Source organism: Balaenoptera musculus, chromosome 1, assembly GCF_009873245.2.
Source record: "Balaenoptera musculus isolate JJ_BM4_2016_0621 chromosome 1, mBalMus1.pri.v3, whole genome shotgun sequence".
NCBI lineage: Eukaryota > Metazoa > Chordata > Mammalia > Artiodactyla > Balaenopteridae > Balaenoptera > Balaenoptera musculus.
The window spans coordinates 7,362,369-7,379,985 of NC_045785.1; the positions used below are offsets into that span (position 1 = coordinate 7,362,369).

Sequence of the window (17,617 nt, forward strand, 5' to 3'; positions counted from 1 at the left end):
TATTTCCCGGGTTAAACCCGAAAATGGTCAGGTGTCTGCACAGCGCTTTCAGGCTCACAAGATACTTACCAAAGACCTGTTTCCATTCCATACTTGAAACCACCCTATGGGGGTTGGTATTATCACTCATTTCAAAGGTGGGGAAACTGAGGCTTGGAGAAGTAACACACAACCCATAAGCAGCAGGGCTCAGAACTTGAGTTCTGTGTTCCAATAGGTGAGGGAAAAACTAGATGAAAAGCTAAATGAAATGGATGTCTTCATTGCAAGACTTCTCAGAACCTTTAGTATACTGCGACTCTCCAAAAGAATGTGTACAGCATGTAGCATTTTCCAGCCTTCTTTTACTCTTGTGGGACACCTGCCATCCTAGGTAGGGGCTACATGACACCACAGTGCTGCTCTAGGATGGCAAAACCAGGTCTACATGGGGAAGAAGAAAACCCTGATCTCAAGGGGCAGGTCCCCTTCCTACCCCCGTGGCAGGTTAGCTGAGCACCCAGGAGTGATGTCACCATGGGATTTCTCACCCCCTGGGGTTCAGCCAGCACCAGAGCCCAGTGGTGGACGGCTTGTCCCCGATCACACAGCATAATGGTGCCCTTTAGGCACCACTGCTGTTCTGCATGTGGCCCTGGTGGCGATGATGCTCTCAAGAGCCTGTCCCACTCCGGTCACGGGAAGGGGATGTGGCTAAGGCCCCAGCAACTGTGATTGGTCCAAAGGTGGCACATTACCCAAGCAGGGCCAATCAGACACTGCCCTGGGATTGTTTGGGGCACTGAGGCTGCTGTAGGAGGAGGTCAGTCTGAAAGGAGATGATAAGACCAAATGGTGAAGCAGAAACAAGCAGCGATGGACCTAGAAGAGGAGAATCCCCTCAAAAGCACTGAGTCTCGAGTTCCAGTCCCTGAGGCCCTGGTTCCTGCAGCAATTGCCTTCATCCTACAAGCTTACCCCCAGAGCCTCCCCAGCGACAGGATCCAGTTGGAGATGGGTTTCTGCTGCCTGCAAGTCAGAAGGTTGTGACCACTGCACGTCCCTGAGCCTGGAGTTGCTTTACCAGCCAAGACAGGCCCAACAGGGCTGTGGGTGTGGGTTGCCACACAGGTATCAGGGCCCAGACGTGCCCTGAGGCCTCAGCCAGAGAAACAGACAATGCCCTTCTCTCTGTAGGTCCCAAATTTCTTTGTTTTTGTTCAGAAAATAGAGTCACTGTATCTGTGGGTCACAGAGGGCTCAGCAGAGGAGCTATTTCAAGGTCAAGGTTATTCATTCATTTAACAAATCTTTATTGAGAGCCTACAATATGTCAGGTACTGGAGACAGAGCAGTGCAGAAGTCAGACGAGGTTCCTGTTCCCACGAGCTTACCTTCTAGCGGGAGGAATGAGAGATAAACAAGCAAAGGAAGAAATTCATAAATAAGGCTTTTTCAGATAAAGAAAATAAACAGAAAAATGGGATAGGGCATGTCAGGGAGCAGAAAGCAAAATAGGGTGGTCAGTGAAGACCCTTCAAGGGGGTGCTATGGTCTGAATGCTTGTGCCCCACCCCACAAAAAAAAAATTCATATGTTGCAATCCTAACACCCAACGTGATGGTGTTAGGATGTGGGGCTTTTGGGAGGTGATTAGGTCACGAGGGTGGAGCCCTCATGAATGGGATTAGTGCTTTTATAAAAGAGACCCCACAGAGCTCCCTCCCCCACTTCCACCTCGTGAGGACACCGGGAGAAGCTGGCAGTCTGCATCCCAGAAAAGGGCTGGTGAGACTGGAACCTGACCATGCTGGCACCCTGATCTTGGACTTCCAGCCTCCAGAACTGTGAGAAATAAATTGCTGTTGTTTATAAGCCACCCGGTCTGTGATATTTTGTTACAGCAGCCTGAACAGACTACGACAGGGAGTGACATTTGAGCTGACATCTGAAAACTGAGGATTCAGCCACGTGGAGGAGAATCGCAGGTAGAAAGAAGAGCCAGCACACGAGCCCTGAGGTGGGGGCAGGCTCAGCGTGTCTGGGGGATGAAAAGAGACAAGGGGCTGGGTGTGGAGGGCAGGGAAGAGTGGCAGGAGATGAGGTCAGAGGTTAGCAGGAGCCAGGTCACCAGGGCCTTGGGCTGCCTACCCAAGGGAGGGGAGATTTTTATCCTGCGTGAAAAGGGCAGCCACTGCCTTGCAGGGTACAGGGTGGGAATGCGGGCAGCCTTACTTGTGTTTTCTCAGGTACCAGAAAGGCAAGCAGCTCCCAGACACAAGGTTTCAGGGGAGCCCTTGGGCGGTGAGCAGAACAGAGCCTTCTCTGATACAGCAAGAGTCAGAATGCCACTCAGCCTCAAAGGCTCGAGATCACCGGTGCAATCTAGTGGTCAGGAGAGACCAGGTGATGCTGCAGAAACAAACAGGCCCAAGACCCTCAGGGCACAAAACAACAACACACTTCTTTCCTCATTGGTAGACTGGCACAAGGGCTCTGCCAGGGCCCAGGCTGATAGGCCAGACACCTCTGGAACATTACCAAGCAGCTCTTAAAGCCTCCACCTGAAATGGCCCAGCACTTCTGCCCACGTTTCATTGGCCAAAGCAAGTCAGGGCCACACTTAACTGAAAAAAGAGGGCGAGGGGGACACAATCCTTTTGTGTGCCTGGAAGGGAGAGAGCTCGGGAGTGTTTGGGGAGCAGCACCAATGACTCCCACAAGCCCCTGCTTCACAGGTGGGAAACTGAGGCTCAGACACACGGGATGGAATCACTCAAGGTTAGTGGCGGAGGGAGCTACAACACCCAGACCCTAGGCACAGTCCAGTGCTCTCTCTGCGATGCCCCACCCCCTCCCCACCCTGCCCCAGCCTCCTCTTCTGCCTAATGACCTTTAAGAGCTTAATCTCATAAGCTGCTCGTGCCCTCCACATACAAGCATGAGCTCATCCTCCCAATGTCTCAGAGGAGGGACAGGGTACTAGGACACCCCCTCTCACCCTCCTAGTCCCTCAGGACAAATGTTTGGGCCCTGAATAGATCACACAGCCTGGAAAAGGGGGTGGCCAGAGCAGGCCCGAGCTAGTGCTGGCAGCTGCCCATCCAGCAGCAGCAGCAGGAATCCGCCAGGCGGGCCAGGGCGGTGAGGGTGCGTTGCCAGCTCTCCGGCAACTGCCAGGCTCCAGCCTGAACTCCCGGGCTTGCCCCGGCGCATCGCCCCCAGACGCTTTCTCCTTCAGAAGCAGTTTCCCGGGCTCCTCCAGCTGCCCTCTCTAGGTCTGGCTGCCGGAGAGAAGCCAGGGACCAGTGACCCCAGTGGACCCGCAGGCTTCTGCCACTGCCCTGCCCTGATGCCCCCACACACACCCCGCCCCCTGAGCCACACAACGGGCAAGGAGGACAGCCCCACGGGCAGGTGCCGGAGCTCCGAGGGACCCTTCTGACTGCCTGGGCTCCTGGCAACAGGCCTGAGTCCGCCAGCTCCGGATCCGCCTCCTCCGTGACAAGGGTTTTGCTCCCTCCCAGGACATTGCACTGTGGCCTGTTTCCAGATCAGTCTGCCTGGGCGGCCTCCTCCGTCACCACAGCGCACGGCTGGGTCCCTCTCATCACCCGCCACCTTCCAGCTCGCACGCAGGAGGTCCTCAGCCAGTGTTTCAGGGGCCCAGTTGGGGCAGCTGGGCCGGGTTAACTCCCTGGAAGTCTGGAGAGGTCCGGGGGGCCAGCCAGAGGTCTCAGGGCTCCCCTCTGAAGCTGGCCACCTGAGCTAGGGGGACCTGTGGGACCCACCAAGGAAGGATCTAGATAGAAACCTTGAGGGGCCAGAGTCCAGGCTGCCGCTCCCAGCGCATGGCCTCCCTGCGGCCTCAGCAGTTTCGGACGTGGTATGGGCGGGTGACTCAGCCGGAGGAAAGCCCACAGACCACCCTCCCCTGGGATGCTGGACCAGTTCCCAGGGGGCCAAGCGGGCAGGAGCAGCCAGCCCCCCGCCCCCGGCCGCCCCCGGCCTCCTCCGGGCTGGAGTCTGGGGTGAGGGGCGCAGAGTGTTTCTGAGGGAGCACAGCAGGGGCTGCACGATAGGCCTGGCCGGGAGGGGCCGCGCCAGGCCAGGGACGCCCGGCGGAGGCTGCCTTGGGCACCGTCGGGGTGCTGGGAGGGTCTGTGGAAACAGCTGAGGGTGAGGCTGGCGCCTCCGGGGACCCCTCGGCCGCCCCCTCATCCGGGCCCCTTCCCCGCGCCCGGCCCGGGCCTCTGGCTCCCTGCGGTGGTGGGCGTTCCTCTTGTGAGCCAGGACACGGGAGGACGCCCCGGCTTCGGGAAGCGAAGGCTAGTTTTACTGCCTCACTGTTTCCTCTCCCAGCGTCCCAGCTCCCGGCCAAGGTACACCTCGGGCCTCCTCCTCTCACGGGCTAGACTGCCAGGTGCCGGCGGCTCAGCCATCACCTCTCCCTCGCAGCAGGCCGGGCTGCAGGTGAGGACGGGAGGCTGGCCCTGAGCTGCCCACGGTGGCCCTGGGGCCGAGGAGGTGCACGGAGGGCCCCGGAGCCGGGCCCGGGAGGCCCATCACCTCGGTGGCATCTCAGCCAGAGTCTCCCCGAGTCCCCTCCCACCCAGACCCGCGGCCTGCTCAGAAGAGGCCGCCCGAGGGGAGGTCAAGCTGCTGGTGCGTGGAGACAAAAAGAAAAAAAAAAAGGCGGACCAGAACTTTAGCCAGTTTTACTGTTTTGAAGTTCCCTCTAGTCAACACATGCCTGACCCCAGGCAGGCTGCTCCCACGGGTGGTCCACCCTGGGCAGCCCCTGCTGGTGCCCACGCACTGCATCCAGACCACAGCCCAGGAGGCAGGTGCTGTTATCACCCTCACGTTCCAGAGTAGGAAGCAGAGGCTTGGCACCCTTCAGTGACTCGTCTGGGTCACGCAGCTGGTAACTGGCAGAGCCTGGGTTTGAGCCCGGGTCTGTGCAGCTCCCGAGTCCAGAGTCCGGGAGGGCCTCCCCTGCCAGCGGCCACCCCAGGGACTGATGGGGGTTTTGCTCCACTCCACAGCTCTGGCTGGGGGACCTCGGGCCTGGGGTGTGGGGCGTGGGGGGATGTCTGATGAGGGAGGAGGGGAAGGAGGGGGCTGGGCGCTCACAGCCAGCGGCTCCATCTTCGGTTTGCTCTCAGGCGGAGCCAGCCGCTGTGGGAAGGAGCCTCTGGCTGGGATGGGCTTTTCTTTAACCACTTGATCATGATCAAGGATTTAATTTTATCCCCTTCCCTGGCTGCCTCTGATTCTATTTGGAGTTGAAGCACAAGCCAGTGAGCAGGAGGGTCCTTGGAACCCTGGCGGAACGGCCCACCCCCAGGCTCCGAGAGGCCCCTCCCTGCCTGTCCAGCCATGACAAGGTCCATCTGGGGGACCCCCCTCAGCTCTGCGGGCTCCGGAAGGCTGAGGGACTCTGCTCCAATTATAGCTCTTCCTGCGTGCAAAGCTGCTTAGCAGAGGGAGAGGGCCAGGGGGGCGGGAGCAGGAGGCAGCTCTGGCCTCAACAAGGGAGCCTCTCAGCTCTTTCATCCTCATCAGAAAAGCGTTCAACAAGCACCTGACTGGACCTGAGGCTTGTTCCCCCCACGCACGCCGGAAGCTGCAGACAAGGCCTTGCTCTGCGTGACTTATAAGCAGGGAAGATGGGGGTGGAGGACACCATCACGGTGACTTAATGATGACCACATGTGCTGACCACCCACTGTGGGCGGGTCACTCGGCTAAGCTTGTCATGTGCATTATCTCGTTAATTCTCAGCAACAGCCTCATAGAATAGATGCTCTGGTTTATTCTGTTTTTCCAATGGTGGGTAATTTGCCCCAAGTCACACAGCTGCTTCAATCCCACCGGGTGGCCTTCAGAATTCTTGCTGTGGACGCTTAATGTCTCCCCAGCTCCCAAAGACATAAAGACGTAATGATTTATACTATGGGAGTAAACAGCATAAAATGAGGTCAGGAGAGAACCATGTTTGTCCAGGGCTTTATTGGGTTCAAAGCATTTCCATGTAGTTTGTCAAAGGTCCACTAGTTTCTATTATTATTGCCATTTTACAGATGAGAAAAATCAGGCTGAGACCTGCCCAAAGGTACAGAGGGTCACAAACCCGGCCCATTGTCCCCAGATTCAGAGCTCTCCCGCTGCCCTCACTTGGACACGGGTGTGCTTCAAGGTTGGACTGCCAGGTGCTGGCGGGGGGCTGTGAACAGGAAGAGTTAGGGCAAAGTGGAAGAGGAACTTCTTCTAGAAAAACCAGCTTAGCCTGGAGAACTGCCAGGTCCGCACGAGGAGGCCTCAGAATGGGTGAAAGGTGAGGAGCAGGCGTCGGAATGGACAAGTTGGGAAGCAGCTTCGTCCTGGAGGTGAGGGCTGTACCGAGGACCCAGCAGTGGGTTAACCCGCCTGACAAATACCTGTTAACAACCTACTAGAGTCGCACACAGAGGGGCTTGGAGAACAAGGGCAAGCACCAGAATGGCCCTGGGGAAAAGGGCTGCCTGGCGACACAGGATTTACCCCCAGTCCCCACCTGCCCCCTCCTGTCAAAGCTGGAAGTAGTGGCTATAAGCATGGGGTCTGGGGTCAGACAACCTGGGTCCAAGTTCTGGCTGTACCATGCCAACCTTTAGCAAACTATGTAACCCCCACTTCCTCATCTGTAAAATGGGGATAATAACATACTTAGCTCACACATGACTGAAGACGGTGTACATAAAGTACTATGCACCTGTGCACACGTAACACCCACCCAAGACACATTCACTGTGTTATTAAGACTGGGACACCAGGACTTCCCTGGCGGTGCAGTGGTTAAGCCTCCACGCTGCCAATGCAGGGGGCGCGGGTTCGATCCCTGGTCGGGGAACTAGGATCCCACGTACCGTGCGGCCAAAAGATTAAAAAAAAAAATCCTTTATGCGGGTGTCACCTGCGTAAAAGATGTCTGCGAAAACCCACCTCCTTCCATGGCCAAGGCCGAGGGCCCAGAGGAGGAAACTCTCAGAGGCTCTGGGGCTGTGCAGGTGCGGCGGGGCTCCCACAGGGGTGCCAACAGGGCGGCCACGTGCTGCACACTCTCCTTCCCTGACTTCTCCGCCCCTGCCGCTTGGAAACCAGCCGTGAGGTTCAGTTCCAAGCCAAGGCGATGCACTGGCTGCTACTCAAAAGGCATTTTACTGCCCTTGTCCTTTGAGGAGGACTTTCTTTAAATTAGGACTAGCAGTCATGGTGCCCCAGGCCCCCAAGTCTTGTAAACACCACTCGTTGCCGCAGAAGAGAAAGTTGCTTCATTGGATGGAGGAGTGTTTTTGGGTTTTTTTTTTTTTTGGTTTTTTTTTTGGCGGGATCTCAGTCCCCCAACCAGGGATTGAACCCAGGCCACAGCAGTGAAAGCCTGAAATCCTAACCACGAGACCACCGGGTAACTGCCAGAAGTGTCTTCTAACCATGGCCTCAGGATAGTCTAGGCCTAGCTCATCCTCCAAAACAGGAGTGGGCAGCCAGGAGCGAGCGAGCCAGAGAGACAGAGAGAGGAGGGAGGGAGGGAAAGAGACTGCGCGGGCGGGGCAGGTGGGTGATGGGGGGTTCCCCTGGGGCCCAGAGAGCTCCCCTGCTCCGGAAGCCGCCACCACTGAACCAGGTGCCCAGGAGGGATCGTTTTCCCTGTCACAAAGGGCCCCGTTCAAAGGCAGGAGCAGTCCGGATAGCACTCACAGGTGCTGTTCACTGCAGGGCCAGGGAGAAAGCTTCAGTCATTCTCCACCACCCTCCCCCCAGGCCTGGGAAACACCAGCAAGTGCAGGTGCCCTGCCTCCCTCCTCAGCCCACCCTGGCCTCCCCCAGGCTCAGCCTGGTCCCCAGCTGTCTCAGGCCTCAGCAGTCCCAAGTCTGAGGTCGGGGTCTTTGCTGGCCCCTGCCCCTGTACCTAGGAAGGTGGACCCAGAAGGTTGCCTGCTGTGTGGGCTGACAGACCCCAGGAGACCCAGGCCTGCCCCCCAGTGTTCCCCCTTCCCCTGCTGAAGTAGCCTAATTCCCATCAGACAGCTCTGGGCGACTCCTCCCTCCCAGCTCCGGTGCCAGGCTCTCTGCTGGGGGCTGGGCAGGTGGTACCAGGGCCAGCCAAGCCCTCCCTCTGCACGATGGCCCAGCTTAGAAGAGCTGATTAAGTCCAAGGTTAGCTACGGACAGTGTCACTCAGAACGCCGGCTGGGGGTGGGGAGACTCTATACATCATTTACCTAACCTGAGTCCTTTGATACATAGCTTTTGGCTAACACAGATGTCTTTTTTTGTCTTTCTCTCAAGAACTGTAATTTCCTTCCTGGAAAAGGAAGTTACAGAGAAGGGCAGACCAACTCAATATAAGGCTGAGCATAAATTACCTGAAGGTAGAATGGGCTATCTTGTGAGGTAGTGAGTTCCCCAGTCCTAGAGGGTATTCAAGCAAAGGCCAGACAAGCCCTTTCTGAGATGTTTCAGAGGAGACTCACACATCTGGCTACTACATGGGCTGCCAGACAACCTCCAACATCTCTTCCAACCCTAAGATTTAATTTTGTCGATCGTGCCATCAGTCCCCATGTTCTATAAACCTCACAGCATTCAGCACCCAGTGAAACTCTTTGAAAAGGAAACAGAAGCAGTGAGTCCATGTAAGCAGAAAAAAAAAAAAAAATAAAGACCTAAAATGGGACGATGAAGGGTGGAAATGAAAAATTCTAGAAAATGCTTCCAAAGCAAAAATTCCTCAAGCAGAAATGACTTTAGCTTCCGAACTTGAATATACAGCCGAACACCAACGGATCTTCTGTTTCTGGGATGATGGACGGGATGGATGCTCTGTTTGGACTTTTGTTACAAGCATTCTAAGACCACTGCCATCACACAGGATGTTGGGGTGTCTAGGATGGACGGGGTGCTCAGTGTCTGCTTAGGAGCATGGAGGGGGGAGGCCACGTCTGAGGATTACTGACCTCAGCCCAACTAGGACAATACTGGGAACCTCCAGGTCAAAAAGGGGGCTCACCCTTTCTACAGACGTGTCAGCTGGGGTGGGTAGATCTGGGAATTCTCCCAAACCCCCAGCTCCACTCGAGGTCATAGACAATTCAACTAGCAAACATGGTGTTTTCGCCCCTCCTTGGGGAGGGCGGGCCCCAGCAGCAGCGTCCATGTGATGTGGGGAAATCAGCTCACGAGCCAAACTATTAAAAATCTTTATTGTTAATTATTTTCTTCAACAGAAATATTTTTAGTTGAAATACGAAGCCAGAGTAACATTTCCACTTTTCTTCTGCAGAAGATGAGACAGATCAGGGCCATCGCAGTTACAAGAGGGAGGCCCATGACCCTGACAAGGACAGACTGGGGCAGGAACACACCATCAGCCAGGACTCGGACCCTTGACGGGAGCTACAGGTACAAGGAGGGGGCAGCCGGCGACACTGGCAATGACAGCTGATAACAGACGTTACCACCTGGGTGGTGGGGGGAGACTGAACAAAACCCACCTTCCCCCAGGGGCTCAGCTGGAGCTGCAGGCCGCCGAGCTGGGAATGAGTACAGTCACACGTGTGTGCGTACACGCCCTGCCCCTCCTGGAGGAAGGTGCTCTCGGGCCCCTGCTGGGGTCCACACAGTCCTCGTCCCCTGGGGATCAACGGCCTTTTCAGACTAATGGCCAGCTAACCAGGGCGGGGGGCCCATGTGTGCAGGAGGATGGGGTGTCTGGGTCGTGTCAAGTCCTCCGCTGGGGCAAGGCTCAGAGGAAGCTCAGAGCACAGTGTGAATGGCCACGGGGCCATGGGGCTCCCGGGGGCTGGGGCCCGGGACACGCTGGCGTTCAGCTCCCTTGCTCCACGACAACCCCAAGCCCTGAGAAGGTGGAAGTTTGGCTCTGAGCGTCTTCTCCTGGCTCTGGGTACCTGGGGCGAGAAGGAGGTCTCAGCCGTCTACTACCTCCGGGGTGGGGGTGGGAGGTCGCGGCGGGGGCGTGGGGAGGCTTCCCCTCCCCAGGCCCGCATCTTCCTCCAACTCCCCACCCAGATTCCACTCCTGCGAGAGATGCAGGGAGCAGGACGGGCCACCTCCAGGGGGAAGAGGGCAGGTGGGAAGACTTGGGGCTCCTGCAGCCCTTCAAAGACCACTGCTCTGCAATGTCTTTCTGGGGGCGGGGTTGAGGGCCAGCCTGGTGGGACTCGCTCATTGAAGACCCAGCCAGCGGTCCCAGTGGGCACTTCATAAATAATGACACGGTCCCTTCCAGGCTGCCGTGGAGAGAGACCCTTCTGAAGGCAGTGCAGTGAAGGGCACGGGCTCGGATGAGAGCTCCCAGGGCTGGTCAGGACCCACTACGCTGGCAGCACACACCTCGGGACGAGGCTGGGGGAGGTGGGAGGGTGCGTTTGGCGCCAAAGGCCTCCTGGGCCTTGTGAGCCAAGCTGCGGCCTTCGTGTGGGTTCTGGGCTCTCGGGCAGAGACCTCTGCTATGTTTTGGGGTCTCAGAGCTGGGAGCAGCTCCTGCCCCTTATAGGAGGGGCCCCCCGATGAGGCCTCAGGAAGTAGAATATGGAGGGAATGGCTCAGCGCGGGCAGGCTGGAGAGGCCCGGATGGCGCGTGTGAGCGATTCCATTCTCACCAAGGGATGCTGGGTGGTTGCCAGCTCACGAAGCGATGCATGTAAATCCTGGCTAATGGTCACCTCTAAGCTCTGGGCTGCTCCTTCAGGACAACACAAACCTCCTTGGGGCCCTGTGTTCCAGCTGTGGACCCTGCTTGGCGTCCTAGGGGTTCCCTTGCTGATGGAGCCTGGTGTGGTCATTAAAGCAAAAGCACTCTCTAGGTGGACCCCCGGGCTGGAGGGGGCCTGCACGCAGCAGGGGGGTGGGCAGCCCATGGCAACGGGAGTCATGGGTGAGCCAATGGGAAACCAAACACACATATCGAAAGCCAATCAAATGCAAACACAAACAAAAACACGTCAAAGCAGCAGCAGCAAGCTCTTTGTGTAATAAATATTGCGAAGCGCACTTGGTTTCTTTCTTTCTTTCTTTTTCAAGTCAAATATAACAACCAACGTCCCAAACCCTGTTTTCAACATTCAAAAGAGAGGGGCTGTTGCCATCAGCAGAACACCTGCAGCCAATCAAAGAAAAAAAACCGTTTCCCATTAGCCAGCCAATCAAAAATCCTTTTCCAGTTTAAGCAGCCAATCGGACCTCTTCACATTCCTAAAAAGTGACCGAAATAAAGCACCAGAGCTCGGAGAGCTTCCTGAGAAGCCATACACCGAGGCGCAATTTTTTTTTAAAAAAAAAAATAAGAGTCAGAAATAAAAATAAAAAGGTTTGCGTTGGTCGAGATTTAAAAATAAAAAGGTTTCTTCCCGCAGCCAATCATGAGTCTGTCCCTTTAAGCCAATCGTAACTGCACCACTGGTGTCTCCCTCGAGGATGCTGAGTGGCCGTGGGGCAGGACGGGAAAGGGTGGGGTGGGGGGTCGGGGTAGGGAAGGTGACCCTCTGCCACTCAGCCAGTGAGGTCCACACAGATCTCCTGGTCTTTGCCAGCCTCCAGGGTATTCCAAGGGGTTTGCAGCTACTGCCTCCGGTCCTCCGTCTCCGACCTGGAAAACGCCATCACCACATCCTCTGCACCTGCAGACCAGGGCGAAAGAATTGCTGCTGGATGGTCCTCTGGCCCCGGGCTGCAACCTGGGACAAGGCGAGGAGGCTGCGGCCCCCGACGCAGTGTCAGTCAGTCCACTGTAGCGGGGTGCTTTCCGAGAACAAAGTGCTTCTGGGGAAGCCCACCTCCCCTCTGGGCCTGGGCCTCCCCTACAGCCTGGCCAGGGTAGGCCAGCACCCCTGCTGCACGGCTGTGGGCTGCAGGCTGCAGGGGTGAGGCTCAGAGGCTTGCTCAAGGCTACACGGTGAAGAGGTGAGCACGCCAAGAGCCCAGGCTGCTGTCCTGGAGCGGGGCTCTGCTTGTGACCCTTGCTCCAAGGTCGCCAAAGCCGGGGGCCCTTGGGAACCTCTCTCTTCCTTCTTAAGACTCTTGTTTCGATCCCTTTGGAGGATCTTGCGCATAATTTCTAACAGCCAGTCCTCTTTGCCCAAACCCAACACCTGCTCAGGGGAGCGCAGCCAGGCCCATTTCCAGCCCGTGGTCGGCCCAGCTCCCATGGAGACAGATAATGGCCATTATCTTTTTGTTGTTATTTTTAATGGTGGATTTGAGGATTCTGGTCCAGGCACTCATGAAATCACTTCCTTTGTCTTGTTTTCCATAAGACAGGCTCTGACATGCAGCCAGAAAAGGCAGGAAGGAGGAGGGAAACAGCCTGAAATGCTGACCTGCCTCCCGCACCTGAAGCTGCTGGGCAGAAAGGACTGAGTGGCAGACCCTGCAGGGCAGGTGAGGTGACCCGCAGGTCCCACCCCACCTCCTGGGCCTGGACCCTGCCTGGGCCCTGCCACTTTCTCCCCTTTCCCCCTGGGGATCAAACCCATGCCCCCTGCAATGGAAACGCGGAGTCTTAACCACTGGACCACCAGGGAAGTCCCGCTCTCCCCTTTTTCTAAAGGATGGTTCTTGGTGGCACCCAGAACGTTAAGTAACAGTCAGTTGCCCATGGCCTTTCAGACAAGCTTCTCTTCTGTTCTGCTGGAGGAATTCTTCCCGGGGAGGGGAGGATCGGAGCAGCAGAAACAGGAAAGGCCACTGAGGGGGGCGCAGGCAGCGGGGCGTGGTGGAGCTGCTGACACGTGAAACGGAGTCAGGGAGAGGGCAGGAGTCCACCACGGCCGGCCCCCACCCCGGGGCGTGGTGTCGGCCACCTCCGTCCACGCCACAGGGAGTCACCCCTTCCCACTGGCAGCCTCGTCCTGACCTCCTTCCTAACTGCCCTGCCACACGGAGGAGGCATGCAGCCACGGGTGCTGTAGAAGGAGGGCCCGTCCACAAGGATGTAACATTACAGACGTGTCCTTCAGTTTGGCACCAGAGGGCCAAGGTGCTACCCAGGGGAGTAACCCTGCCACACATGCCCCATCTGCCTTGACGGGGTTCTGCTGTTACCAGCACAACCTCTATTCCTGCAAAGGGGAACGAGCTTCTAGAAAGGAGCTCAAATCGTCCGACTTCTCGGGATTGGGCTCCTTTGCTTGGGAAGCCCTACCAATCCTTCCCCTGTCGTCCTGGGAACATTCTGTTCTCGCCTCAGTCCTCGGACCACGCAATATCACTGCAGGCAGAATTTTCCTAGCAACCACAGAATCCAAGGTTACATCATACCCTGCATGGCAGCTGAGCTGGTTACCTAACAGATGCCGGCTTTTCCCGAGTGCCGCCTCTCCAGCTCGCTAAGCAGGAGGGGGCTGGAGAGAGACCACGAAAGGGGACTTGTGACTAAAAGATGCAATGAACAGGGACAGCCCACTCACTTCTCTCCTTGCCTGTCTCGTGGGCTTTCTCGAAGGGACCTTGGGCCTCTGTGCTGAGCTGCAGGCACAAAAATAGCACCAGCTGCCCCAGGAGGGAAGAGTGAGTCTGCAGAGGGAATGGCCACTGGCTCCTTGGAGGAGCCCAGACTCAGGGGCTGCCCAGTGTGTGTAGCTGGGCTACCCCCTGAGAGGTGGAGAAAGAAGTCACCTCCTCAAGGTCATGCAGGGACTCCAACAACTATTTAGCAAGACACCTGAGGCAGTGCTGCAACACCAGCTGGTGGCCCCATCCCTGGCTGGGGTGGGGAAGGCTAGGAATCTGCAGCTCCCATTTATAGAGCCTCCCACTCTGCTGCTAGCTGGGTGCGGAAAGGGCCCACGGAGCTGCTGCCCATCCGTACCCTGTGCTGTTCCTGAAGGACTTGCTGTTTTCCAGGCCTCACCACCAGGGATCTGCTTTCCTCTGGGGCCCAAGAGGGGGCAGGCTCTTCCAGAGCGTTGTCTGCCCTGTCCTCGTCACTGGTTGGCCTGGTACTCATCATTCAACAAGGGCCTGACCTGAGCCCCACAGGCCTCTAGGCGAGGATGCTGCCCTTCCCTTTCCTCTTTTCCACGGAACTTGGGCCAGTTACCTAAGAGGGAGGGTGAGCTGCTTACTTAGTTATTAAGATTCAAGCTCTCAGAGCTTGAGAGCCAGGAGGGGTCTCCAAGGTTAACCCTCACGGTCCCTCCTTCTCCCTTAAAGGCTAGGATGTGGGGGCTCCCTGAGATGCTCACACTGTCCTGGAAAGGCAGGGCTCACAACAGGAAGATGCTACAAGGAAGCCAGCAGGCCAAGCCCACTGCCTCTGTGCCGTCAGCTAGGTTTACTATCCCGTTTTACCAACAAGGCTGGTCCACCCCACTGGTACCTCTGCTGACGCTGTCTGGACTTGGGTTCAGAGTTTGTCCTTTCCCACCAGATGCCGTGAGCACAGGAGGGGAGAAGATGATCAGTCTCTCCTGTTCCACACTCTCTGACCCATTAAAAGATAAAGAAAGCCAAAACCAGATGAAGACATCGCAAGGAAAGAGAACTACAGACCAGTCTCTCTTATGAGTATAGATATTCATAATACCTATGATATGCAAAAATACTCATAAAATACTAGCAAACGGAATATATCAACATATAAAAAGGATTATATACTCTGACCAAGTGACATTTATCCCAGGAATGCAAGGTTGGTTTAATATCCAAAAATCAATTAATGTAATATATCCTATCAATAGAAAAAAGGACAAAAACCATATAATCATCTGAATAGACACAGAAAACACATCTGACAAAATTCAATACCCCTTCATGATAAAAACACCCAACACACTAGCAATAAAAGGGAACTTCCTCAATCTGATAAAGGGCATTTATTAAAAACCCACAGTTATTATCATACTTAATGGTGAAAGATTGAAAGCTCTCCCCCTTCAAGATTAGGAACAAGAAAACAATGTCCACTCTCACCATTTCTATTCAATACTGTGTTGAAGGTTCTATCCAGGGCAATTTGGCAAGAAAAAGAAATAAAAGGCATCCAAATTGGAAAGAAAGAAGTATTGATAAAACTATATTTGTAGATGACATGGATCTTACGTATAGAAAATCCTAAGGAGTCCACTAAAAGACTATTAGAACTAATAAACAAGTTAAAGTTGCAGGATATAAGGTCAATGTACAAAAATCATTTTGTATTTCTATAAACTAGAAATGAATAATCTGAAAATGAAATTAAGAAAACAATTTCATTTACAGTAGCAGCAAAAATAATAAAATACTTAGGAATAAATTTAACAAATGAAGTATGAAATTTGTATGAAATTTGTAAACATCAATGTCTAAAACATCGCTGAACGAAATTCAACACAACTTCTATCAAATCCCCGCTGCCTTTCTTGCAGAAATTGACAACCTGCTCCTAAAATTCATATGGAAACGCAAAGGATCCAGAATAGCCAAAACAATCTTGAGAAAAAAGAACAAGGTTGGACCCACACTTTTGAATTTCAAAACTTACTACAAAGCTACAGTAAACAAGTTTGGGTGGAATTGGCATAGATCAATGGAATAGAATTGAGAAGCCGGAAATAAACCCTCCCATTTATGGTCAATTAAGTTTTGACAAAGGTGCCGAGGGTTCAATGGGAAAGAACTGAACAAATGGTGCTGGGACAACTGGATATACTCACACGTAAAAGATGAAGTTGAACCCTTACCTTGCTTGCACCATAGACAAAAATTAACTCAAAATGGAGCAATGACCTAAATATAAGAGCTGAAGTTATGAAACTCTTAGAAGAAAACACAGGAGTAAATCTTCATAGTCTTGGGTTAGGAAATGGTTTCTTAGATATGACACCCAAAGCACCATCAACAAAAGAAAAAAATAAATAAATTGGGCTTTATCAAAGTTAAAAGCCTTTTTTTCTTTTTCTTTTTTTCTTCACAATTTGGCCACGCCACATGTGGGATCTTAGTTCCCCGACCAGGGATCAAACCCGCACCCCCTTCATTGGAAGTGCGGAGTCTTAACCACTGGACTGCCAGGGAAGCCCCCAAAGTTAAAAGCTTTTATGCTTCGAAAAACACTATCAAAAAAATTGAAAAGACAACCTACAGAATGGGAGAAAATATCTGCAAATCATATATCTGGTAAGGGACTCCTATCTAGAATATATAAATAACACAACTCAATAATAATAAAAAGTCAAACAACTCAATTTTTAAAATGGGCAAAGAACTCGAATAGACATTTCTCCAGAAAAGATATATGAATGGTCAACAAGGGCATGAAAAGATGCTCAACATCATCAGTCATTATGGAAATGCAAATCAAGACCACAATGAGACACCACTTCATACCTAAGGGACAGCTGGAATCAAAAAGACAGACGATAACAAGCATTAGCAAGGATGTGGAGAAATCTGAACCCTCAGACTTTGCTGGTGGAACGTCAAATGGTGCAGCCCCAAGCCTGCCCCACCTGCAGCCTTCCCCATCTCAGCCGATGGCACCTCCGTCCCCTGGTTGCTCAGGTCAAAAACCCTGGGGTCTTCCCGATTCCCTCTCACACACACACTCCACGTATAACACATCAGCAAACCCTGCTGACTATACTTTTAAAATGTATCCTGAATACATTACCATTTCCCCTACTACCACCCTGGTCCAAGCCACCACTGCCCCTCTCACTAGCCTCCTGTACCCTCTTTTCCTGGATGTCCCCTCTCTGGACCCCGAGGGTCCATTCTCCACATAGCAGTCAGAAGGAAGTTCTTAAAAATATGAGTCAGATCCTGCCACTCCTTTGCTCAAAACTCTCCAAAGGTGGCTTATTATAAGATTTCTCATCATACTCAAGGGAAACTCCAAACTCTACACCGTGGCTTCAAGACCCAACACGATCTGGCCCCTCACTGTCTTTTCACCCCTTTTTATATGCCTCCTCCCACCCCTCACTCCGCTCCAGCCACATGGGCTCCTGGCTGTCCTTCAGGCACAGGAACCTGCAACCCAGGACCTTTGCACCTGCGGCTTCCTTTGCCTCAATGCTCTTCCCCCCAAGTCTATCTCACAGCTCTCACACTTCATGCCAGTCTGTGTAAAATCACCTCCCCAGGCCCTCCCTGACCACAGCATCTAACATAGTGATACAGGACGAATCGTTATAGGTGAGGAGCCTGAAGCTCCTCAGAGAGATGAAGCAAGTCGGTGAATCAGAGGCAGAGGGAGGACCCGACACAGACTCCGAAGACCACGCTACACTACACGTTTTGTCGTTTTCTATTAGGAAAAGGAAGTAACGGTCCTGCTCCAGGTACCCTGAGCACTGAGGCTGCTCAGGCCTCCTGGCAGAGACTGCAGTAACCCATCTGCTCCCATTAGAATGGAACCAAGACCCAGGATTTATAAAGCAACTCCAGAGCAGCCCTGGGGTATCTTGGAGAAAATTCAACATGGAATCCGGAAGGCCAACCTGGGAGGAGCCCAGACGCCCGCCCCCTGCCCCCGCCTATTGTCCTGCCAGGTGCCCCCCTAGTCCCATGGCTCCCCTGCCACGGGGAGCAGGGCCAAGGCGCTGGCGAGGGCACAGCTCTCTGAACCAGGGCAGGGCACCGAGGGGGCCAT

General features: G+C 54.3%; 1 protein-coding gene across 2 annotated transcripts in view; it reads right to left on the reverse strand.

The window, feature by feature from the left end:
* Window positions 1-11,038: 11,038 nt before the first annotated feature.
* Window positions 11,039-17,617, reverse strand: part of CTNNBIP1 (catenin beta interacting protein 1) — a 49,751-nt gene continuing 43,172 nt past the window's right edge. Inside the window, exon 5 of one of the 2 annotated variants that reach the window (XM_036827161.1) lies at window positions 11,039-11,663. In XM_036827161.1, coding sequence (XP_036683056.1) covers window positions 11,605-11,663 — 59 coding nt within the window. In that variant the 3' untranslated portion in view covers window positions 11,039-11,604. The remainder of the gene's footprint in view (window positions 11,664-17,617) is intronic. The other variant, XM_036827168.1, reaches the window with a different exon arrangement.